Source organism: Protopterus annectens, chromosome 9.part0 (genome assembly GCF_019279795.1).
Source record: "Protopterus annectens isolate FY-2018-M chromosome 9.part0, PAN1.0, whole genome shotgun sequence".
NCBI classification, from domain to species: Eukaryota; Metazoa; Chordata; order Ceratodontiformes; family Protopteridae; genus Protopterus; species Protopterus annectens.
Genome location: NC_056743.1, coordinates 435180645 through 435202109, shown reverse-complemented (window position 1 = coordinate 435202109; position 21465 = coordinate 435180645). Strand labels below are relative to the sequence as shown.

Here is a 21465-nt window from a genome sequence, read left to right as displayed (position 1 = left end):
CTTGTCCTTCCCAATGGAAGTGTTCCCTCAAGGTGTGCAAGGTTTCCCCAAAGGAAAAATCCTCAGGAGGGATACGAAGGAATGGACTGTTCTGCATCCGAATCCTCAAAAGGAGAATAAGAGTGTTCCTCTGCATCAGAATGTTCTGATAAAATGGATCCCTGATCAGAAGAGGGAGAATCTTCCTCCACTCTGGGCCTCTTGTCAGGAGGGGGATGAGAACCTCTGATAAGAGTAATTAAATCCTCAGCCATTTTTAGCATCTGTTTTTTAGGCATGGGTCCTGAAGATGGGCCCTGTGCAACAGGCCTCGTGGGATGCCTGGCTGTTTTGGATTTAGTAAAGGCCTTAATTGAAAAAGAAGATGAGGGCCTAAATACACCATGGGTGGAAGTGGACCTGTCCACATTAATAGGCTCTACATTAGCAGGGGCTCCAGTAGTAGTCTGGGAAAGGGCCGAGGACCCAGCGGTCTCGGGTACAGAAGACACCGCCAAAGGAGTGTCGTCGGTAGTCAGGGACTGCAAAGGCGTCTCGCTGAGAACCGGACCACGTGTAGCCTGTTTTGGCGTGGTGTCGGCGGGGACCGCGGGTCTCGCGCGTCGGTCCTTTTCCTTGCGTTTTTTGGACAAAACGGTAGATGGAGTGTCCGACGACATTTTATAATCAAAAGCTTTACCAAAGTAGTGTTGGGCGAACTCCGCCCGACGCTTAATAGCGCGTTTATTGAAGGTAGCGCAAAAGCGACAGCCCGAGACGTCGTGGTCTGGGCCCAAACAAGGTATGCAAAGGGAATGGAAATCCTTATGCGGTATTTGCTTCCCACAAGAAATACAATTATTAACTTTTCTGACATCGGTCTGAGGCAAGAAAAGTTTCAACGGGTACTTAGCTTTAATGAAGACTTCGTTTCCAATTTTTTCGTAATTCAGGAGCTGGCCGACCGGCACTTGCGAACTGCTTCTGCTTCGGGCACCGCGCGGCAAAAAAGACTGAAGAACATGGCGTCGGCTGTGTCTTATATACTCTGGCCTCACTGACGTCAGAAGAGAAAGCGACAACCGGCGGACCAAGACTTTGGAATTCGGCCGACCGAGGGACCGCCAGACGGCAGAGAACCCATCTGTGATTACTGCAGCTGTATGCACGATGAACATCAAGACATATCCTTAGTAGACATCTATGCCCATATACAACATATTCAGCTTAATGCTGCATTGTGGACACAACTGTTTTTTTTTTCCTGCAATCATAGGGAGTAAATAGCATAAGGCAGCTGTCTTTGAGGCACTGCTCTGATGTAGCGCTTCCCAAAAGACATTCTGGTGTCAGTTGCTTTCTTAAGCTCCACAAAAATATATGCAGATTGTATTGGTGAATTCCATTGTTCCCCTAATTTCTGTAAGGGGAAAGAGTTATGCGCACTGGTTATAAGAGACAACTATGGGAGACATAGAGCGGAATGGTAAAACAACTAACAAAGTCACGGAAAGTGGCAGAAAAAAGATACCAATATGCCTCAAAAGGATGTTAAATATGCTCTTAGGATCACAGAAAGGAAATAAAAGATATAAAAGGAGAGTCAGAGCAAAGAGAGCTAAGAAGAGGCAAGATGAAACACAGTCTGGGAGCTAAGCAAAGTTAAACCAGAAATGGCTAGAGAAGGAGCACACAACAACAAAAAGGAAGAAAAAAAACCTTCATGAGGATCACAGAGGAGAACAGACAAAATGGCCACCTAGCAATCTAATAAAGAAGGACAAATGCACAATGGCAAAGGAGACAGCATGTCTCCTCACAGCAAGAGGTTCTCCAATTCGATTCCTGGAAGGGGCGCCTTCTATGCAGAGTCTGCATGCTCTCCCTCTGTTTGTGTGGGTTTCCTCTCACATTCCAAAGACATGCAGTAGGTGGACTGGACACTCTAAACTGGCCATAGCTGTGAACCTGCAACCAAGTGTATGATATGACAGAACAGCAGCAGCAGGGATAGCCACCCAGTGGTGTTAACCTTGGTTCTAGGTGATCGTCACTGTTGAAGTGATACCCCAACCCAATGTACAAAAGTGGGAAAAGTGACTGTGGATGGATGGAAATAGTATAAAGTGCAGCGATAGTCCAAGAAACTAAATGAATGTGTTTCTTTAACAATCATGATGGAAAAGTGAAAATAAAATTCAGCCTGGGATGTGAGAGGAAGGCTAAATGGATGAGACTCATACCAGACAATCAGCCACATAAGGAAAGATGCACATGCCTTGAAGGCTGCAGTAAGTTGTTATTGGAGCAAGGCATTTAGTAAAGGATCTTGGGGTGGAAGAAAAGTCCAAAGGGAAAATAATCCAATACAAAAACTGTTAAAAATGATCTGTGTGTTTTGTGAATGGGAATACGTAGATAAGTATCTTTAAGGGCTACAGTGACCAAAAAGCCTTGACGAGAAAGTAGACTACAGACAATAAGGGTAGTCAGAAGTTTTTCCTATGGGAGTTGGTTCCTTGGAACACATTAGATTTCTTTTTAGATTCACCTTGCCACTTCATTCTGAACTGCTCATTTCCAGATTTCTGCTGGTCTGATTTGAAGGGTAACAAAAAAGTAGCCATAATTAAAGGATAATTCCTTTGAAATTTGAACTGGAGATAAAAAAAGTTGTTTAATTCCATGCATGTGTTTACCCCTCTCTTCTAACTTTTTGAAAATGTCATCAAAAGTACTACCAAATAAGAAGTCCCCGTCCAGAGGGTCATTTAACAAGTTGAGCTTTCTGATCCTCTGGGAAGAACTGTAATCTAATCAAAGCATGCCTTCTCACACATTTTCCAGTTGCAGCACCCCGGAGACAGTATCCACGGCATCATAGCCATATTTAGGGGTGTGCTTAACTACTTTAGAGGTGGAGTTAAGCATGAGCATAAGGAAGGAGTTAGGAAGACTGGCCAAGATTTGGCTCCATGCTGCTTTTGGAGATATGGGTTTGGCAGTTGATGGCTCTAAATGCTAGGGGAGTGGAAGTATATTACTTGCTATACCTATCAAGTATTCAGCTGTTTTTATCATTAGGTGTTAGCTTAGAATAGGTAGTAGCACCTTTGTCAGCATCCAAAGATATAACACTGGGGTCAACAAAGGAATTTTTACAGAGGTACCTGTCAGAATCACAAACCCTACAAGGCTTCTCAGGCTTTTTGGGGGCTGCAGGATGAAAAGGTATCTTTCACAGCCTCCTTGAACTGGGGATACAGCAATAGGTTTAGGGGTATATACAGTCATTAATTTATAGAATTTTATTTCTGGGAGTCAGAAGCTACTTTACTTTCTCATTTGAGAAAACAAATCTTTCATTTTAGCTATTGTGTCACCAAAGGCAATGTGTGTGTGTGTGTGTGTGTGTGTGTGTGTGTGTGTGTGTATACAGAGGATAATGTGTCCTCTGCCTCGGATTCCCATTTAGTGGGGGAAATAATTTTGGAGGCATAAACAAGCCCTTCATTGTCAGAATTAGAAAATGCCTCTTCTTAAGAAGAGTAAGGAACTCTCTTCCACTAAATAGGGGTAGACATAGACAGTGGATTGAAAGGACCTTGAGCAAAATTAAACCATTAAACCAGTCTTCCTTGTTCCCTTTCTGACTGGAAAAGGGTATGATAGGTTTGTTTTTCTTTGTATAACTCTATGGCATGTCCAGATGTATGGTTTTCAGGGTTGAAGCCATAAGCTTGACCTTAACACTATTCATTTCTTTTTCACCTGTGGGGAAGGTTCACAGTAAAGGAGGATGATGCAGTAGCTAATTGCATCAAGTTCTGAAGATGTCTATTCTTTAGATAAATATTAAAGGACAATCGCACACACAGACTCAAAAAACATGTTTATTTCATCATGGTTTAGTGTTTCCTACATTTTAACACCACTCTGGGACTATTTAGAGCTTTTTAAATATTTTTATACGCAATTTCTGACTCTGACCACATGGGGTCTGGCATCTTGAAATTATTCTGACTGTTTAGTCTGCCTCTAAGTATCCCAGAATGCATTGTTTGTCTCCAAAAAATTGCATCAGATCTGCCAAGTTTTCTCTAAAGCTCCTGTCAATGGACTGATTTTACAGGCATTCACTGCTGTGTTATTGTCACCTACTTTTGGTTAAAATTTTATCCTTTTTTAATGACTACTTCAAACACAAGCAGTGCAAATGCTACAGAACAGAAATGAAAAGTGCATTGTATTGTTCTTTCTTCTTAGAAATGTTAACTTGATTTCTTTTGTGAAGGCTGAAATCTAGTTCTTTAAGGTATCTCCCCTCCCTCTTCACACCTACCTTCCCTAGCTGTCAAGGAGCTAACAGTAATTTGACCCATTATCTGCATGTGATTGACAGCTCACAGCAGGTGACCAGACAAATGTACTGTTTTCTTGTCAGCCTTTCCTTCCTTACAGTGGGAGACTTTTTTGTTGCACTCCTCCTGTCAAATTTAGAACCAAGCTCCATAGCACTGGGAATAATCACTGTTTTCCAAAGCATCAAACTCCCACTTATTTTTCCTTCCTGTTTGGTTAAATAGTTAACAAATGATGCACTATGAACACAAAATATTTCACAGACTTGCATGACAGCACCCCACATGCTTTTTTAAGTAGTAATTTAAGAAAATTATGGTATTGCATACTTCTTGTAATATGATGTAGTGTTGTCGATTAATTGTGACAGACATCTGCTTCTTATGTAAAAACATGCAATTAATGTCTACGCATGGTGATTGCAAATTTATGCTTTTAGGTTTTGCAGCTGTTACTGCTCTTCTGCCTGTACTTTGTCACATATCGGTAGAGCTCTTCAGAAAAGTGAAATTATAGTTTGACATTTTTGTTAGGTTAAGAGTGGGCTGGGCAAGGCAGCTTTGATATCACAATGTGGGAGGTTCACTGGCTCTTCTATACAGCATGGAAATCAGGCGGGGATTACATCACTTTGGGGGAGGAAATGTCCTGGTAGCTACAGCAAGAGCTCTGGCAGATGTGACATCATAATTTCAGAGCCAGCTAGAGGCTTTTCAACTTGGTTTTCAAAGTGAAAGTAAAACAGTATGGAAAGGTAGGAAGCCTAACAGGGAAAACAGTTGAGTGGATTAGTTTTTAAAGCTGCATGGGTGATTTTTCGTGGCTGTATCAACGAACAGGGACTAAAAGAGACAGCAGGTTGAGCAATCTGCTTTAATATCCCGTTGTTGTCCTTTAAGGGAATTTACTCTACTTGTAGCAGTGTTTGGGATAAATAACTAACAAACAGAACGTGATTTAACACCATGTTCAGCTCCTAAATAGAATAAACAGTCCTTTTATAGTATTTGGTGCTCACAATCACACTCCTTTTCTGAAAGACATAAGAAAAAATATGACAAAAAGTTGAAAAGAAACAGGAAGGGTCCACAATCAGAAACTTATCTGCCTGAACACCTTGAGCTGAAGCAGATCACATGAAGACACCTGACACAAAACTGACAAGAGTTTGCATATTTATTTTATTTATTTACTTACTGTTTTTGTTTATCAGGATAATCCAAATGGACAGAAAACCTATCCTTTTCAGCAAAGTGCCAAGAAGAGAAGCTCCAAAAATAAAGGACAAAGTGTATGATAAGGTACACGTCATGCACAAAGAAAGAATTAATTAAAATGGGAAATACAAACAGACAAATAAGTAACATAAAGATTTGTATCTTAACAGAAATTACTGATTACAAACATTTATGGAGAAAACCCTTTACTGACATTCTAAATGAAACACTAGGGAGGAAGAGAGAGGAGGGAGAGAAACAGAAAAAGAGATAAGTAGTTGGGAGATTTAAAGTAGTGATTTTGTAGAGAGTTGATAAGTGAATGTAGAAGTTGCTCTGTTGGAAAGAAGAGAGTTTACGGTTATAGGTAAAAGGCTAAAGTTGGGTCAGTTTGTATGTTTTCCAGGAGAGATACATAAGCATTGCCATGTATCCACTGGGTGCTTTTTTAGTAATAGTTTAAAGAAATGAGTGTTTTCTGTAAATCTAGGTGTGAGAGGGATGGAGTTCTGTACTCTAGACAGAAAGGAGTACAAGGAGTGAGATGCAGTGTCATTTGCGGAGTACAAGGAGTGAGATGCAGTGTCATTTGTGGAGTACAAAGAGTGAGATGCAGTGTCATTTGCGGAGTACAAGGAGTGAGATGCAGTGTCATTTGCAGAGTACAAGGAGTGAGATGCAGTGTCATCTGCAGAGTACAAGGAGTGAGATGCAGTGTCATCTGCAGAGTACAAGGAGTGAGATGCAGTGTCATTTGCAGAGTACAAGGAGTGAGATGCAGTGACATTTGCAGAGTACAAGGAGTGAGATGCAGTGACATTTGCAGAGTACAATGAGTGAGATGCAGTGTCATTTGCAGAGTACAAGGAGTGAGATGCAGTGACATTTGCAGAGTACAATGAGTGAGATGCAGTGTCGTTTGCGGAGTACAAGGAGTGAGATGCAGTGTCAGTTGCGGAGTACAAGGAGTGAGATGCAGTGTTGTTTGTGGAATTCAAAGTGTGAGATGCATTGTTGTTTGCAGAGTACAAGGAGTGAGATGCAGAGCACAAGGAGTGGGAAGCAGTGTCACTGGAGGAGTACAAGGAGTGAGATGCAGTGTCGTTTTGCAGAGTACAAGGAGTGAGATGCAGTATCATTTGCGGAGTACAAGGAATGAGATAGAGTGTCGTTTGCAGAGTACAAGGAGTGAGATGCAGTGTTGTCTGTGGAGTACAAGGAGTGAGATGCAGTGTCACTTGCGCAGCACAAGGATTGAGATGCAGGAGATGCAGTGCTGTTTGCAGAGTACAAGGAGTGAGATGCAGAGTACAAGGAGTGAGAAGCAGTATCATTGGAGGAGCACAAGGAGTGAGATGCAGTATTGTTTGTGGAATACAAGGAATGAGATGCAGTATCATTTGCGGAGCACAAGGATTGAGATACAGTGTAGTTTGCAGAGCACAAGGAGCGAGATGCAGTGTTGTTTGTGGAGTTCAAAGTGTAAGATGCAGTGTTGTTTGCAGAGTACAAGGAGTGAGATGCAGTATCATTTGTGGAGTACATGGAGTGAGATGCAGTGTCATCTGTGCAGAACAAGAAGTGAGATGCAGTGTCGTTTGCAGAGTACAAGGAGTGAAATGCAGTGTCGTCTGCAGAGTACAAGGTGTGAAATGCAGTACTATTTGCAGTGTACAAGGAGTCAGATGCAGTGTTGTTTGCAGAGTACAAGGAGTGAGATGCAGTGTTTGCGGAGTACAAGGAGTCAGATGCAGTGTTGTTTGCGGAATACAAGGAGTGAGCTGTAGTGTTGTTTGTAGACTACAAGGAGTGACATGCAGTGTTGTTTGCTTTAGTCAGGGTCAGTAACATTCCTATAGGGGTGTGGTATTGGAGATTATACAATGAGTGGCCGTTAACATCGTAAAACGAGCACGCTGACTGGCCAGCCCAACCGGGTGCCCGTTGAGAATATACAATGGAAAAAGGTCCGGTCGACCGGACCTTTTTCTGTTGATATATTGTTTAATTTTAAGTTTTTTTTTTTTCAAAAGATAAAAGAAAGTGTAGCAACAGAGATCTTCTTTTCTCCGTTGCTTTACTTTCCTGAGCAGTGATGTACTGGGTATGCGTGGGAATACAAGTTCCAAACGCATGCGCAGTACATCAGATAGGGCAAGAAGGAGATAGCCAGAGGCGGAAGGACAGCACGGCACCATTATACAAGGACATTATTTAAGAAAATTAAGTATTTTTTTTCTTAAATAATGTCATTGTATAATAGCAATAACCCACGTCTGGGTGTGAGTAATGCTAAATTTACCCACAGTTGTCTTTGTTTGGCCACTCGGGCTTCGCCCTCGTGACCAAACCACACCAACCGTGGGTAAATCTAGCATTACCCACACCCAGATGTGGGTTACTGCTTAAATATGTGGGAAGTCATTAGTTGTGAACATGTTAGGGAATGCCTTACTTCTAACCAATGAAGTTGTTTTAGTACATGGCAGCAATGAGACCTGTAGTGGTGATCAGGGGTAAATTTAGCTATCTTATTACTGCATTTGTTTAGCAGAGAGAGTTGAGTACCCTGTAGGTTAATTAGTATAGGACCTGTGTACAGGAATGTTGGAATGAGAAGCGATGAAGCAATATTTTCCTGGCATTATCTGTGAGTTATGACTGACTGTGTAGAAGGTACTTAGTTTTGGTGGGTTCTTTTTACCACCAGTCTTATCAGATGGTCAAATTTTAGGTTTTCATACATAATGATCCCCAGTAGCTTAGCATGGAATAATGCATCTATCTTAGTGTTATTGGAAGACGTTACTGAGAAGTAGTTTTTGTGATCAGACAGTTGATTTGAGGTAAATAAGATCAGTTTATTTATGGGGGGGGGTGGTAGGAGCAACTGTAAATGAATCAGCTAAGGATCAATGTTTGAAAGACTCTGGGGTGATCTGTATCTAGGATCCTTGCAGAGCATATGAGTGTTGAGCCTTTTGCATAATGGATGACAGTGGCTTGTTTGGTAGCTAAGTGGAGGTCATTTATGTATAAAGCAGAAAAGTAAGGGAGATCAACTGTGACAGGGACAGAGATATTATTTTGCCATTTTACTACCTGTCATCTATTTGAGAGTTAGCTGTTAAAGCAGAACAGTGAAGAATCATGAATTCCTAGGGAAGACAGCTTGTATACAGACTAGCAGCAAGAAAGTTCTGACTTTTGGTGCATCCATACGTCCCTCTTACCCTGGCACTTCTGTTCATGCCACAAACAGATATATGGCACATGTGGAGGGTACTGGAAGCTACAAAGACTGTCCAGATGTACAGTATCATTCACAGAACACGTTCTTTGTAATCACTACTGCTCAGTGATCTAAAGAAGAACATGAAGAACAATGATGAGAAGAAGAGAACATAACCATTCGAGAATTCTGTGTCTAAATAACAGCACAAGTGGAATATGTTTTTGCTATGTGGCAGTGGCTTTCCTATGGGGTTCAAGGTTGCAAGGCATGTTGTTGACTTGAATGCTTCAGTCCACAGTGCTATCCCTTACTGATTAAAAAAAAATCAAGTCTATATAACCTAATGAGTCAAAGAAACTGTAAGCAAAGCATTGTTTGCGTGTGTTGGAAGATGAGAACTTCCATAAAAAATTTATAAATGAGTGGGTTTACAGTAATCTGATGTCTTTTAATATGAACATGGACTGATATATTACCATTCAGAAAAGGCAGAGTGGACAAAGATATTGTGAAATTATGCTGGAGGGAGGATTGGGCCTTGAGCTGTACACACATAGTCATCCGTGTTAGCAATTGTAAAGGTCTGTCATGGAACCTATAACAGACTGAAAAGGTCCCTCTTCTACCCACCCCAGTAACAGGTCAGAAATACTGGCACATGGGAAATTTTTGATTATCCATCCTTTTTGACCAGGTTTTATCCCAACACAGATACTAAAAGCCAGTTTATGAACAGTACACATTAAGAATGATTTCATTAAGTATCTCCAACAACAACAAATCAATGCTATACATATATGCCAATAAAAAAACAGTTCTGCTGTTCTGCTGACAAATGACAAGACATTCACCTGAAAACCATGTTCATTTAGTGCTCCCCATTCTGAAGGGACAATCTGTGATGCTTAAGATGAAGTCAATGGTCAGATATAATGTCTAAACATTTCAAACTTAGTCTAAACTAACCATACTAGAAGTAGTGAATACACCAGCAAAGATCTTTAGAAAAGGGTAGTGACACATTACATAGAAAAAATGGGAACTGTGGGAACACTACATGCAAAATAATGTTTTGGAGGAGAAATGAGGTTTAAGAGAAGGCAGGAAATCAGCAATTCATTAATGCTGGACTGATGATAACTGTATAAAAGAATGTATGTGATGCATAATGTCTGCAACTGAAAACATGTCAATATGGCTTGTTTTCATTTATATAAATGTATGACTGCCTACATCATAATGATAATTTAATAAACATATTTCTCATTAAAAAAAAAGTTAATGGCCAGCTCTTTTGCGGGTATCCCCAAAACCCAAATGGATAATATCAGACACTGGGGAGAGCCCACAAACATATGTGATACTTTAGGGGCATAATCAGAAAAGCCTGTTGTATTTGTAGGACTCCAATTTCCCTAACTCTTGCTTTTTTTCATTATGGCCACTCAAGTCAGTATGTGCTCCAAGGCATTTCTCCACTTGGGGGGAGCCTTCACTAAGGGTTGTGTGCGGTCAAGGCTACCAGAAGTAAAGGGAAGGAGTTAAGGGATTCATATAAGCATGCTGGATGGATGTCTGCAGGCACAAGTAACCAGGAAAAATGATTATGTTTGTTAGTTCTGTGCTAAAACTAAAAAAGTTAGGTGCATGTTAATGCCAGTTATATCAGTATGCAAATCAATAAATACAATATCTTAAAACACACTTTGTTAATCCTTGTTAATGAAAATGGAGACTGAAAAATCAGCCCTGGGTCTGAATGATTTTGCTCTTACAGTGTATTTGTCACTTTAACCACTGAGCTGTAATAACAGCCACTGGTTACATACCTGCCTACAGAACAAAAACAGACCAAAACTACATTCCAGAATGAACACTGTAAAACTGAAAGTCTGCTGTGTCCAATGCTATATACACTAGCTGCTGTGACAAATAAATCACCTCTCTAAAAAATAAAAAAGAGAAACTAAAGGTATAAGAGGTAAGTTTTAACATACAGCAAGAACAAAGGATGCACACTTGGTTACAGTATGTTTCTGGCAGCCTGCTAGAGTCAGTGATGGAAATAGAAACAGTATGTAGTACAGCAATTCAGAAGTTCACAGTATGGGCTAGACATTTTGTAAAGGGAAGGTGCGTCTCACTTGATAAATGCTGATAACAGTGTGAACTTAGAACTCTAGGCAACAAGTTTTGAATTTTAAAAGATGGAGAACATACCCCTGCATCACCACATGGGAACTACCACTGTATTCCGGTGCACAAACACATTGCATTTAACAAAAATAGAATCCAGTGATAACACAAAACATGCATAATAACAGCTAATAAAGTTGCTGTACTTTTCAAAGGTGGGTTATTCTGTACCAAATCTTCGTCCAGCTGAAGCAAGACACCAACAGTGCCCTTCTGCCCTCTCTCCAGGATCTCTTTAGCATTGGGACGGATTCTTGGTGCAGCCTGCAATGGACGTGCACTATAGCATGAGGGATACAGTCTGGGATCAGGTGCCAGTGGTCCAGACAGTAAGTCAAGCTTCACAGAATTTCCTTCCAATCTTCCACGAGCTGCAGAAAATTGAAATAAAAGTAAGGAAATACTTAAAAAGAAAAATCAGAAAAGAACACAGATGTGCACAGCAGATATAACAGTTTGTATATGTTCAGCAGTCAAACAAAATAATCTAAAACTGGACAATGAGGCCAGACATACTACACTGCTAAATCAGAAAATTATTGTGTAGAACAAGATGGTAGTAAAAGAAACTGATCATACTACTTCAGTTTGTTTATTTATACCCTAATGTGCATTTCAGACAACCTAATACATCTTCAGAGAATTACTGAAGAAGCCTTTAACTCTGGCTCCCAAATATGCAACAAAGTCTAGAAGACTTAGGATTTTTGCTTGGAAGTGTTTGCACAGATACTTTTATACCCCAAGCAGGCTCCAAATAATTTTTCCTCAGACAGATGGCAAATGTTGGAGGTGTGATGAAGAAAGAGGTAACTGGGAACATATGTTTTAGGAGTATAATGAGCTGGCAGACTTTAGAAATTCCCTACAGAATACTCTGTCAGGAATACTGGTCGAGCAAATGCATGTAACTAAGGAAACTTTTTTTTTTTAAGCTGGGATACAGGATATGAATTGCCAAGGCAGAGTAAGGCCTTGTTAAGTTTAATTCTGGTAGCTGCCGAAAGAGCAATTACTAAAAAACTGAAATCTAAATATAAACCAACTATACCTGAAGTAATGAATACTGTAACAGAGATAAAAACAGGATGCAGGATCTTCAGAAAAGGGTTAAGAGTAAATTACATAGAAGAAATGGAAATTGTGGGAACAATACATGCAGAAAAATGTTTTGGAGAAGGAATGAGGTTTAAGAGAAGGCAGGAATTAAGAAGTTATGTACTCACCATAACGTTCCATCTGAGTAGGTAAACTTCATTTGTCAGCAACCTATGGGTTATCGGATCCATATCGGATCCGAGCCGGCAGTTTCCAACAGCTGAGATCCGAGCTCCAAGCTCCTCCCCTACCCATATTCCCCTGCCATCCCTGCCTGACCTCAGATCGAGTTTGCCTAAAAGCAACACCTGCAATATCAGAGAAGAGGATCACCTCTATAGACTAACCTGGATACAATCCGTCATGACACAGGAATACCATGAACATCCAAGTAGGTCAGGGGGACGGAGGTTGCTGACAAATGAAGTTTACCTACTCAGATGGAACGTTATGTTGAGTACATAACTTCTTAATCTGAAGTAGTTAACTTCATTTGTGCATCAACCTATGGGACAGAGTCCCCAGCTACCTGAATCTTGGGAGGTCCTCATGGAAGGATGTTCCAGAGCACTGCGGAGCCAAAGGATGCTCTTCCTTTGGAGAAAAAATCCAACTTATAGTGGTTTATAAAAGTATGAGATGAAGCCCACGTGGCTGCTGAGCAAATGTCATCCAAAGATACTCTAGAACAAAAAGCAGCGGAGGTAGAAATAGACAGAGTAGAATGGGCATGGACTCCCTGAGGTGCAGGCCGGCCAGAACTCTCATAAGCCAGAAGAATACACTGGGAAATCCACCTGGACAATGTGACTTTCGAAACAGGTTTCCCCAGACTAGGTTTAGCAAAGGATACAAACAGCTGGTCTGACTCCCTATGACCAGCTGTCCTGTGTAAATAGAATCGTAGTTGTCTGTGTACATCTAAGGAATGCAACTTGTACTCACCCTTATTCTGATAATTGGGAAAGAAGACTGGTAAGTTAATAGACTGGTTGATGTTAGATTCGGACGCAATTTTGGGCAGAAAGGAGGGACTGGTCCTGAGGGATACTCTACCTTTGTGAAAGGTCAAGTACGGTGGCTTGGCGCAAAGGGCTTGAAGTTCCGAAACCCTTCTTGCCTAAGTAATGGCAACAAGAAAAGCTGTTTTCCAGGATAAGAACTTGAGATCCACCGAAGCTGAAGGCTCAAAGGGAGAAGTTGTTAAAGCCTGGAGTACCAGTGCTAAATCCCAAGGCGGGACTACATCCTTCATCGGGGGTCTTAGTAAGAAGGTGCCTTTTAAGAAGGCCTTACACAATCTGGACGAGGTCAAAGGGCCCAGATCACATCCAACATGGTAATGAGAGATAGCTGCCAATTGTACTTTGACTGTGGAGGAGCTAGCACCTTGGTCAAATAACCCTGATAGAAAGTCTAATACTGCTGGCAACGGAGCTGTAAAGGGGTCTAAGTTCTGATGCTCGGCCCAGATAGAAAAACGTTTCCATTTGCTATTATAAACCCTTCTAGTAGACGGCTTGTGAGCAGCTACTAGGATGGCTTTGACCGGGGAAGAGATACCGGGAGTCCTAGCTAACAGCGGAACTGGATCAACCAAGCTGTAAGCTTGAGGTTGTTCAGGTTCGGGGCCGGCAGGCCCAATGGGTGAGAGATTAGATCTGGAATGGGATCTAGAATCCAGGGAGGATTCACCACATGAGACCATAGATATGGGAACCAAGCCTGACGAGGCCAGAATGCGGCAATGAGGATTATTCTGCTCCCTAACCGTCTGGCTTTCTGTAGAAACTTCAGCATCAGGGGAAGTGGAGGGTAAGCATAAAGTAGACCTGGTGGCCAAACATGCACCAGAGCGTCTCTTGGAGATTCCCCGGGTGGGGGAATTAGAGCAAAGTAGTCATTGCACTTTGTGTTTGAGGGAGAGGTGAAAAGATCGCAACGAGGTTGACCCCATTTGGAGAAAATCTGCTTCGCTACTTTGAGATTCAGAGACCACTCGTATGGCGAGAGGATGGTGCGACTCAATCTGTCCGCTATGACAAAACGGTTGGTGGAAATCGCCCATTCCCACACTCTCATGGCCTCTTGACAAAGTGGATAGGACCTGGTTCCCCCTTGTTTGCTGATATACCACACGACCGACATGTTGTCCGTCTGGATCGCAACTGTCCCAACGGGAAGAAGGCTCTGAAGTGCTTGCAATGCTAACAGCACCGCCCTCATCTCTAGGACACTGATATGCAGTGAGTTCTCCACATGGTTCCACGTGCCTTGGACGGTCCTGCCCAAACAATGCCCCCCCACCCCCACCCAAGGCGAGAGGCATCCGTGGTCACCGTGGCTAAGGGAGGGGACATAGAAAAGGGGAGCCCCTTCTGGAGGTCCGGAGAATGGAGCCACCACAAGAGGGCTCTCCTGCAAACCCTGCTGAGAGGAACAGGATGGCTCGGGGGGTAATGTAGGAAGGACCATTGGACTTGGAGGGTCCCTTGCAGGATTCTCATATTTAGGCGCTCCATGGGCAAAAGGTTGATGGTTGCCGCCATCGAGCCTAAGGCCCTCAGTACCAATTCCGCCGGAGGGCCTGGGCAATGAAGAATGGCCTGTACATGAAGTTTTAGAGATTGCAGCCGGTCCGGAGTCAAGAAGGCTATAAGCTGATTTGTGTTCAACCTGGCTCCGATGAAATCTATGACCTGAGTCGGAAGAAGGGAAGATTTTCCCACATTGATCGTGATCCCCAACCGGGGAGCTAGGTGAATAAAATAATTCCTGGCCGTGCAGAGTAGATGCCTTGTGGGGGCGGTCAGGAGCCAGTCGTCCAGGTATGGAAAGACCTGAATTCCTTGGAGTCTCAGGTGGGCCGCTACCACAGTTAACACCTTGGTGAACACCCTGGGGGCTGTGGTGAGACCAAAGGGGAGGACCCTGAATTGGTAATGGCTGGCTTCTAGCCTGAAGTGGAGAAACCTCCTGGACCATCTGTCCATCAAGATGTGGTAGTACGCGTCCTTGAGGTCTATGGAGCACATCCAGTCATTCTCCTGCAAGAGGGGGAGAATGGATTGGAGGGTGACCATCCAGAACTTTTCTTTGGTTACCGCCAGATTCAAGAGAGAAAGGTCGAGGATTGGTCTTAAGTCCCCCGTCTTTTTTGGCACCAAGAAGAACCTGGAGTAAAAGCCTGATCCGTACTGGTCTATGGGGACGTGCTGGATCGCTCCCTTTTCTAGCAGCTGCTGAATTTCTGTGGCTGCGGCCTCCCTTTGATCGGGTGGAACCTCGGGGAGGGATCTGGGTCTGAGAGGGGGATAGAGAAACGGAATCTCATAGCCTCTGTTGTGATGGACTGCCAAGCTGCTAGGTGCCTCGAGAAACGCCCCCCCCCCGACTGCCTCCAGAGTGGAGCAGTCGGGTAACCCCTCAGGGTTGCTGTGTGGACTGATCAGAGAAAGGTTCTCTGGACCCAAAGTTTTTCAGGCCCCCTCTGCCTCTAGGGCTGCGTCCACCCTGTCCTCCTCTGTTCCTGAAGGACGGGGGTGTTCTGAGCGAAACGGGACTGCTGAGACTTCCGGAACCATATCTTCTTCTGTCCCTTTTGGTTCTTGGAGAAGGACCTCTGGGGAACAGAGAAGCGGACTCCGACGCAGACAGCGTCTTCCCGTCCTTCTCGCTCTGGACCAAGGTGTCGCGTACGGTCTTGCCAAAGAGGGCAGAACCATCAAATGGGGCGTTAGCGTATGACGCCTTAAAGGGTTCCGGGAAAGCACAGTGGCGGAGCCACGCCTGTCGGCTTAAAACGACGCCCGCTCCACTAGCTCTAGCGGCTCCCTCCGTAGCATGGGATAGTAGCCGCATAGAGGTATTGGAAATAGACCTGAGAGTGGCCATTCGGGTAGAGTAAACTTGTTTGTCCTCTGCCGACATGGACTCTGGGGGCGACCCAGTGTACTCTTTGATAAGGTCCCGCTGAAGTCGTATTATGTGTGTCATACAGTTCAAAGACCTTACCGAGAAGGTGGCTGAAGCAAACACCCGCTCCCCCAAGCGGTCCATCACCCGAGACTCCTTGTTAGGAGGATGAACCGTGGGACTCTCCTGGGCTAGTTCCCTTTTAGTGGCAGCCGCCACCAACATGGCATCTACGGGGGACCCCTTACTCCAATGTGACCTGTCCGAGGGGGGGGGGCTAAGAATTCTGTCCGGCCTCATGGGAATGGGCTCCACAGTGTCTGGCTCCTTCCATGCCCTGGTAGTGATCAGGTCTACCAGGGGGTCAGCTGGAGGGGACACCCAAGAGGTAGACGGGCCTGCTTCAAACGCCTCCAGAAACACGGACTTGTCCGAGGTAGGCTTTGGGGCAGACCACCCCCCCTCTAATCCTGAGCGTCTCCATGATGTCTCCAAATGAGACGTCTTCGGGGGGTGATCTTGGGGAGCCTTCCCTTCCTTCAAGTCCATGTCCTCTGTCAAGGACTCAGGGGAGTTCAAGTGCCTCCTTTTGCACTTGCGTTTGTGAGGGACTTCCTCGGGGGGGGGCTATCAGAGGAGGCCTCACCAACCACATCCTGTTCCAACAAGGGAACGATCTGGGACGTAACAGCAGGCTGTCCCTGGGGCCGGGTGATGGAGGTCGGGCCTGTCTGAGAGGGAGTGCAGGGTGGGGCCGTAGCTAGGGCCGGGGGCCTGGAATCCCTTGACAGAACCCTCTCCACCACGTCAAAAGCCGAAGGAGAGCTGCTCTCCCTAGGATCCGAGAGAAGACCCTCCCTCAGATCTGATGCACGGATTGAAGCCGGCGCCGAGGTGATCGGATCCGAAGTGGCAGCATGCTCCGACCTGGACGGAGCCGAAGGCATACTAACAGTCTCGGATCCAAAGCTCAGCTCTCGGCTCCGAGAGCTCAGATCCACAGAAAAGGGACCTGACAGACTCGAGGGTGCCATCGGCGCCAAAGCACTCGACTCTATCGGCGCTGACAGTCCTCCGGCTTCAACGCTAGTCAGCTCCAAAGACCCAGAACCTGGGAAGCGGGTCGGGGAAGGAGCAATCAGGACAAAACAGGGGGTCGAGCTCCCCCCCCGGAGGGGGTGGGGGGAGGCAGGAGCACTCCCATCTGCAGCTGGGCTTGGAGGAACCTTCGCATCATCTGGTCCAAGTCTGCATCAGTTAAACTTCTTGTGGACCTAGAAGAGGCCACCGAGGCAGGACGGGAATGCCGCCCCGATGACCTCGAAGGTGACGGGGCCTCTTCCTCCTCCGGCCCCGGTGAGAAGCAGGGTGAATGGAGCCGGGAAGGAAAAGGCTCGGAGGTCTCGGATGGAGAAGCCCGCTTGGCTGGCGGAGCCGATGCAGAAGCTTCGGCCCGCTGCTTGTGATGCTTCTCTCTGCACTTTTCTCTTCTGGCTTCCCTATCCTCTTGGCCCAAGGTGGGAGGTTGAGTCCCGGCCAAGGGAAGGGAAGTGGCAGAAGGCGCTGCCGCAGCCACTGCAGGAGCCATGGGGGGACCGGAGGCCGGAGCCGAGTCCGGGGGCAGAAGTCCCGCCAGAATTAGCTTCGACCTCCGGTCCTTGAGAGCCCTGGGGTTGAACGCTGCACAAATAGCGCAGCCGGCTGACAGGTGTTCAACCCCAAGGCATAAAATGCATCGAGTGTGGCCATCCGCTGGGGAGAGCTTATGGCCACACTCGGTACATTTAGAAAAAAATGTTTTGGGGGCCTCTGCAATGGTAAACTAAAAACACACTCACTAGGCCCCAAAACTACACACACCCTAACGCTCTCACAAAAAAAGGGGGGAGGGAATACGAAAAAAAGGGAATCCAACGACTACTTTAAGGTAACTATCCTAAAATACACACTCAACAACTTCACACACAAACTTTAGCTAAATCCAAAAAAAGAAAGATTTTTCTCACAGAAAAACACTCTCTAAGGCCTGGAAGCTCGAGATCAAGCTGCTGGTGTAACCGCGGCAAACTAGATCTGAGGTCAGGCAGGGATGGCAGGGGATTGTGGGTAGGGGGGAGGAGCTTGGAGCTCAGATCTCAGCTGTTGGAAACTGCCGGCTCGGATCCGATATGGATCCGATAACCCATAGGTTGATGCATAAATGAAGTTAACTACTTCAGATTTAATAATTTAGGTAATGTTCCTTAAACTATAGAATATATAACAATAGATGTGAATTATAATGTTTATTAAATGTGAACATATCCCATCCTCTTGCCCAGCAATTAGCCTGATACTCCAATGTTACCTTCCAAACCACCCCATTTAGTCAAATGATAAACAACTGCTTGCCATCTACAAAACACAATGGTCTGCTGGGGTTAGTCTCTATTCCAATAATGCGGCTAGAACTTAGAACAGAATTCCTAGATCAATCAGGTCTATCTCACGCCTTCATCTTTTCAAACCATTATGAAAGACTTTCTCTCTGCTTCCTGGCAGTGTCCCTGCATCTCATTTGGGAAATAGCCCTCCTAACACCCTTTATTACCTCTCTTATACCTTCCTTTAAAGCACTAAAATCACTTAACCAGTTTACTCCCTTCAAATACTTCACTTTATTGTACTTCTTAAACTACTATACTAACTTCTAATTAACACAACCAAATTACTATTCCATCACTACTTCTCTATTAACACTTAAACTTGCTTATTCTCTGTAATACCTTTTATAATTACTCCAACCTATCTTATACACCACTCTTTTATTAATAAATTCTCAATACGCTTGTATATTAATGCCTGTGAATATCAATACAAATGTTTATGCTTAACATGCTATGTATTCACTAAAACTGCATTATAAAATGTGTTATTGTAAATACTGATTGCACTAATTTTATATCATTGCTGGCTGACTTCAGAGTTGTGCACTGTTATTGTTGCTTCACTGTATAGATTTTCAGATCTCTGCTGAAGGTGTTTTTCCCCCCTCCTCCTATTTCTCTGTCTTAAGTTGGTATAACTGGTTTTGCATCCTGCGTGTTATCTGACAATCTCAAGGATTACTTATATAAAATTAGACCCGCTTAGTAAAAAAGTCTGCATATCATTGTTGGAGCCTTCCTGTGTTCTGAAAGAGTGCTGTTCAAACTATCTGGAGATATACAGAGCTGAGTATATTTTTCTGGCACTTCAGAGTTGTGTACTGGTAATTGTTGTTTGACTAATTTTATATCATTGCTGGCTGACTTCAGAGATGTGCACTGTTATTTTTGCTTCACTGTATATTTTTCAGATCTGTGCTGAAGGTGTCCCCCCCCCCTATTTCTCTGTGTCTTAAGTTGGTATAACTGGTTTTGCATCCTATGTGTTATCTGACCATCTCAAGGATTACTTGCATAAAATTAGACCTTCTTAGTAAAAAAGTCTGCATATCATTGTTGGAGCCTTCCTGTGTACTGAAAGAGTGCTCTTGAAACTATCTGGAGATATACAGAGCTGAGTATATTTTTTCTGGCACTTCAGAGCTGTGTACTGGTGATTGTTGTTTGACTAATTTTATATCATTGCTGGCTGACTTCAGAGTTGTGCACTGTTATTTTTGCTTCACTGTATAGCTTTTCAGATCTCTGCTGAAGGTGTTGGTTTTCCCACACCCACCCTCCCTATTCATGTGTTGTTTAAATTTGGAGGTTTTTGCAGATGCCAGCCCCCACTGTAGATTTGATCTGGGACACTCCCCCCCAGACCCATCTCTTTACCTCATTCTACCTAATAGACTCCTTCTGCATTGTTTTTAGTCATTTTTAATTTAATTGCATTTTTTAAACTGTTTGGTCTAACATTGCTACATACTCAAGTGTGCTAGCTTGCACTGTATTTGAATTGTTTTGACTGCTGTTTTAGCTACTTTTCTGTATATATAAAAAAAAAAAAAAAAAAAAACCTTTCCTGTAACTAGTGTAGTCCAGATTCAGATTTGCTGTATCCAGGACTGTATGTAAGCTTCTGAGCCCCCCTCCCCAAGCTTTCTGTGTTGGAGGGAAGCCTTCTAGCTTATCAGTGGGAGTGGTAAGCACTAGGTAATCTATCTACCACATAAGGAGTGGTTCTGGCCCAGAAATTGTAGTTATTGGCCATTTGGGCAGCTTTTCCATCTCTCTCAACTTTCTGATTTAAAAGCCCACATTTGCACTTGTTTCCCCCCCCCTTTCCTGTAACTAGTTTAGTCCAGATACAGATTCTTACTTTTAGCACTTGAATTTGCTTATTCGTGATCAGCACTTGGTTCAGAACTTGTAAGCACTAAATAACCTACTAATTACTACAGCACTCAACCTTCCTCATTACCTAGAGGAAAACAGTTTTGGTACTTACTTTCCTCACTTGCTTAGAGAAAACAGCTCTTGTACTCACTTTCCTCACTTATCTAGAGGAAAATAGTTTTTTATTCAGGCATGTCCAAGGGTCAGCTCCCAGTGTTCTCTCCTGTCTGTCTGATGAATCTGGGCATCTTGGGGCAATGTAGAAATTGCCTCATGTACACAGACAACCCTCTCCTCCTACCACCCAACACTACAACCTGTGAGAGATGCACTTATCTAGCCAAACTGGAGGTAAAGCTCTCTCCAATCAAGACTGAACTTGACAGTCAAGAGGAGAAGGTAAACACTTGCACCACACCACACTCATCACATAGTCTCACTAAATCTACACCACCAAAATCCACACACACAAATACAAAAACATTTGTGGAGGTTCTCAATAATAATCTGCTCAAGCAACAGAGACCTCCAAAGCAGAAATGCAAGCAACCTCCACCCCCCAACACAACCCAAATGACACATAGCCCACAGACTCAGTGTGCCACTCAACCACAGCCAATAAGGCAAAACAATGTACCAAACACACACTAGTCATAGGCGACTCTATAGTCAGGCACACTGATGTCCCACTCACCAGGCTAAACAAGGAGAAGGTTACTGTCAGCTGCCTGCTGGGTGCCAGGATCCGCCACATAACCACGCACTCAGGTCACTCCACAACAAGTACAAATATGACTCTGTCATTGTCCATGTTGGTGTGAACGACCTGAGACGTACCTCCCTGGACTACATGAAAAGAGACATGGAAGAGCTCTCCGATCTTGTAGCCCAGGCAGGTATGACCCTAGCCCTGAGTAGCATTCTGCCATCAACCAGAATGATGCCGCAGTACAAGGACAAAATGATCGACTTCAACAATTGGCTAAGCTTCTGTTGCCATTCTAAAGGGATTCAGTATCTGTCTGCCTGGGATGACATGGTCGACAGACCACGATGCTTTGCCAGAGATGGCCTGCACCTGTCACCACTGGGATTCCAGATACTGGCTAAGGTTCTTGCCGCCCCTATAGTGCCTTTTCTAGGCAAGGTTCAAATG

General features: G+C 44.1%; 1 protein-coding gene across 2 annotated transcripts in view; it reads right to left on the bottom strand.

Annotated features, from left to right (window-relative positions):
- ENKD1 (enkurin domain containing 1) overlaps positions 1-21465 on the bottom strand; it is a 774007-nt gene that overhangs the window by 504360 nt on the left and 248182 nt on the right. For both annotated transcript variants that reach the window (XM_044082974.1, XM_044082975.1), the window contains exon 3: positions 11136-11360. In XM_044082974.1, the coding sequence (XP_043938909.1) occupies positions 11136-11360 (225 nt within the window). The remainder of the gene's footprint in view (positions 1-11135; positions 11361-21465) is intronic.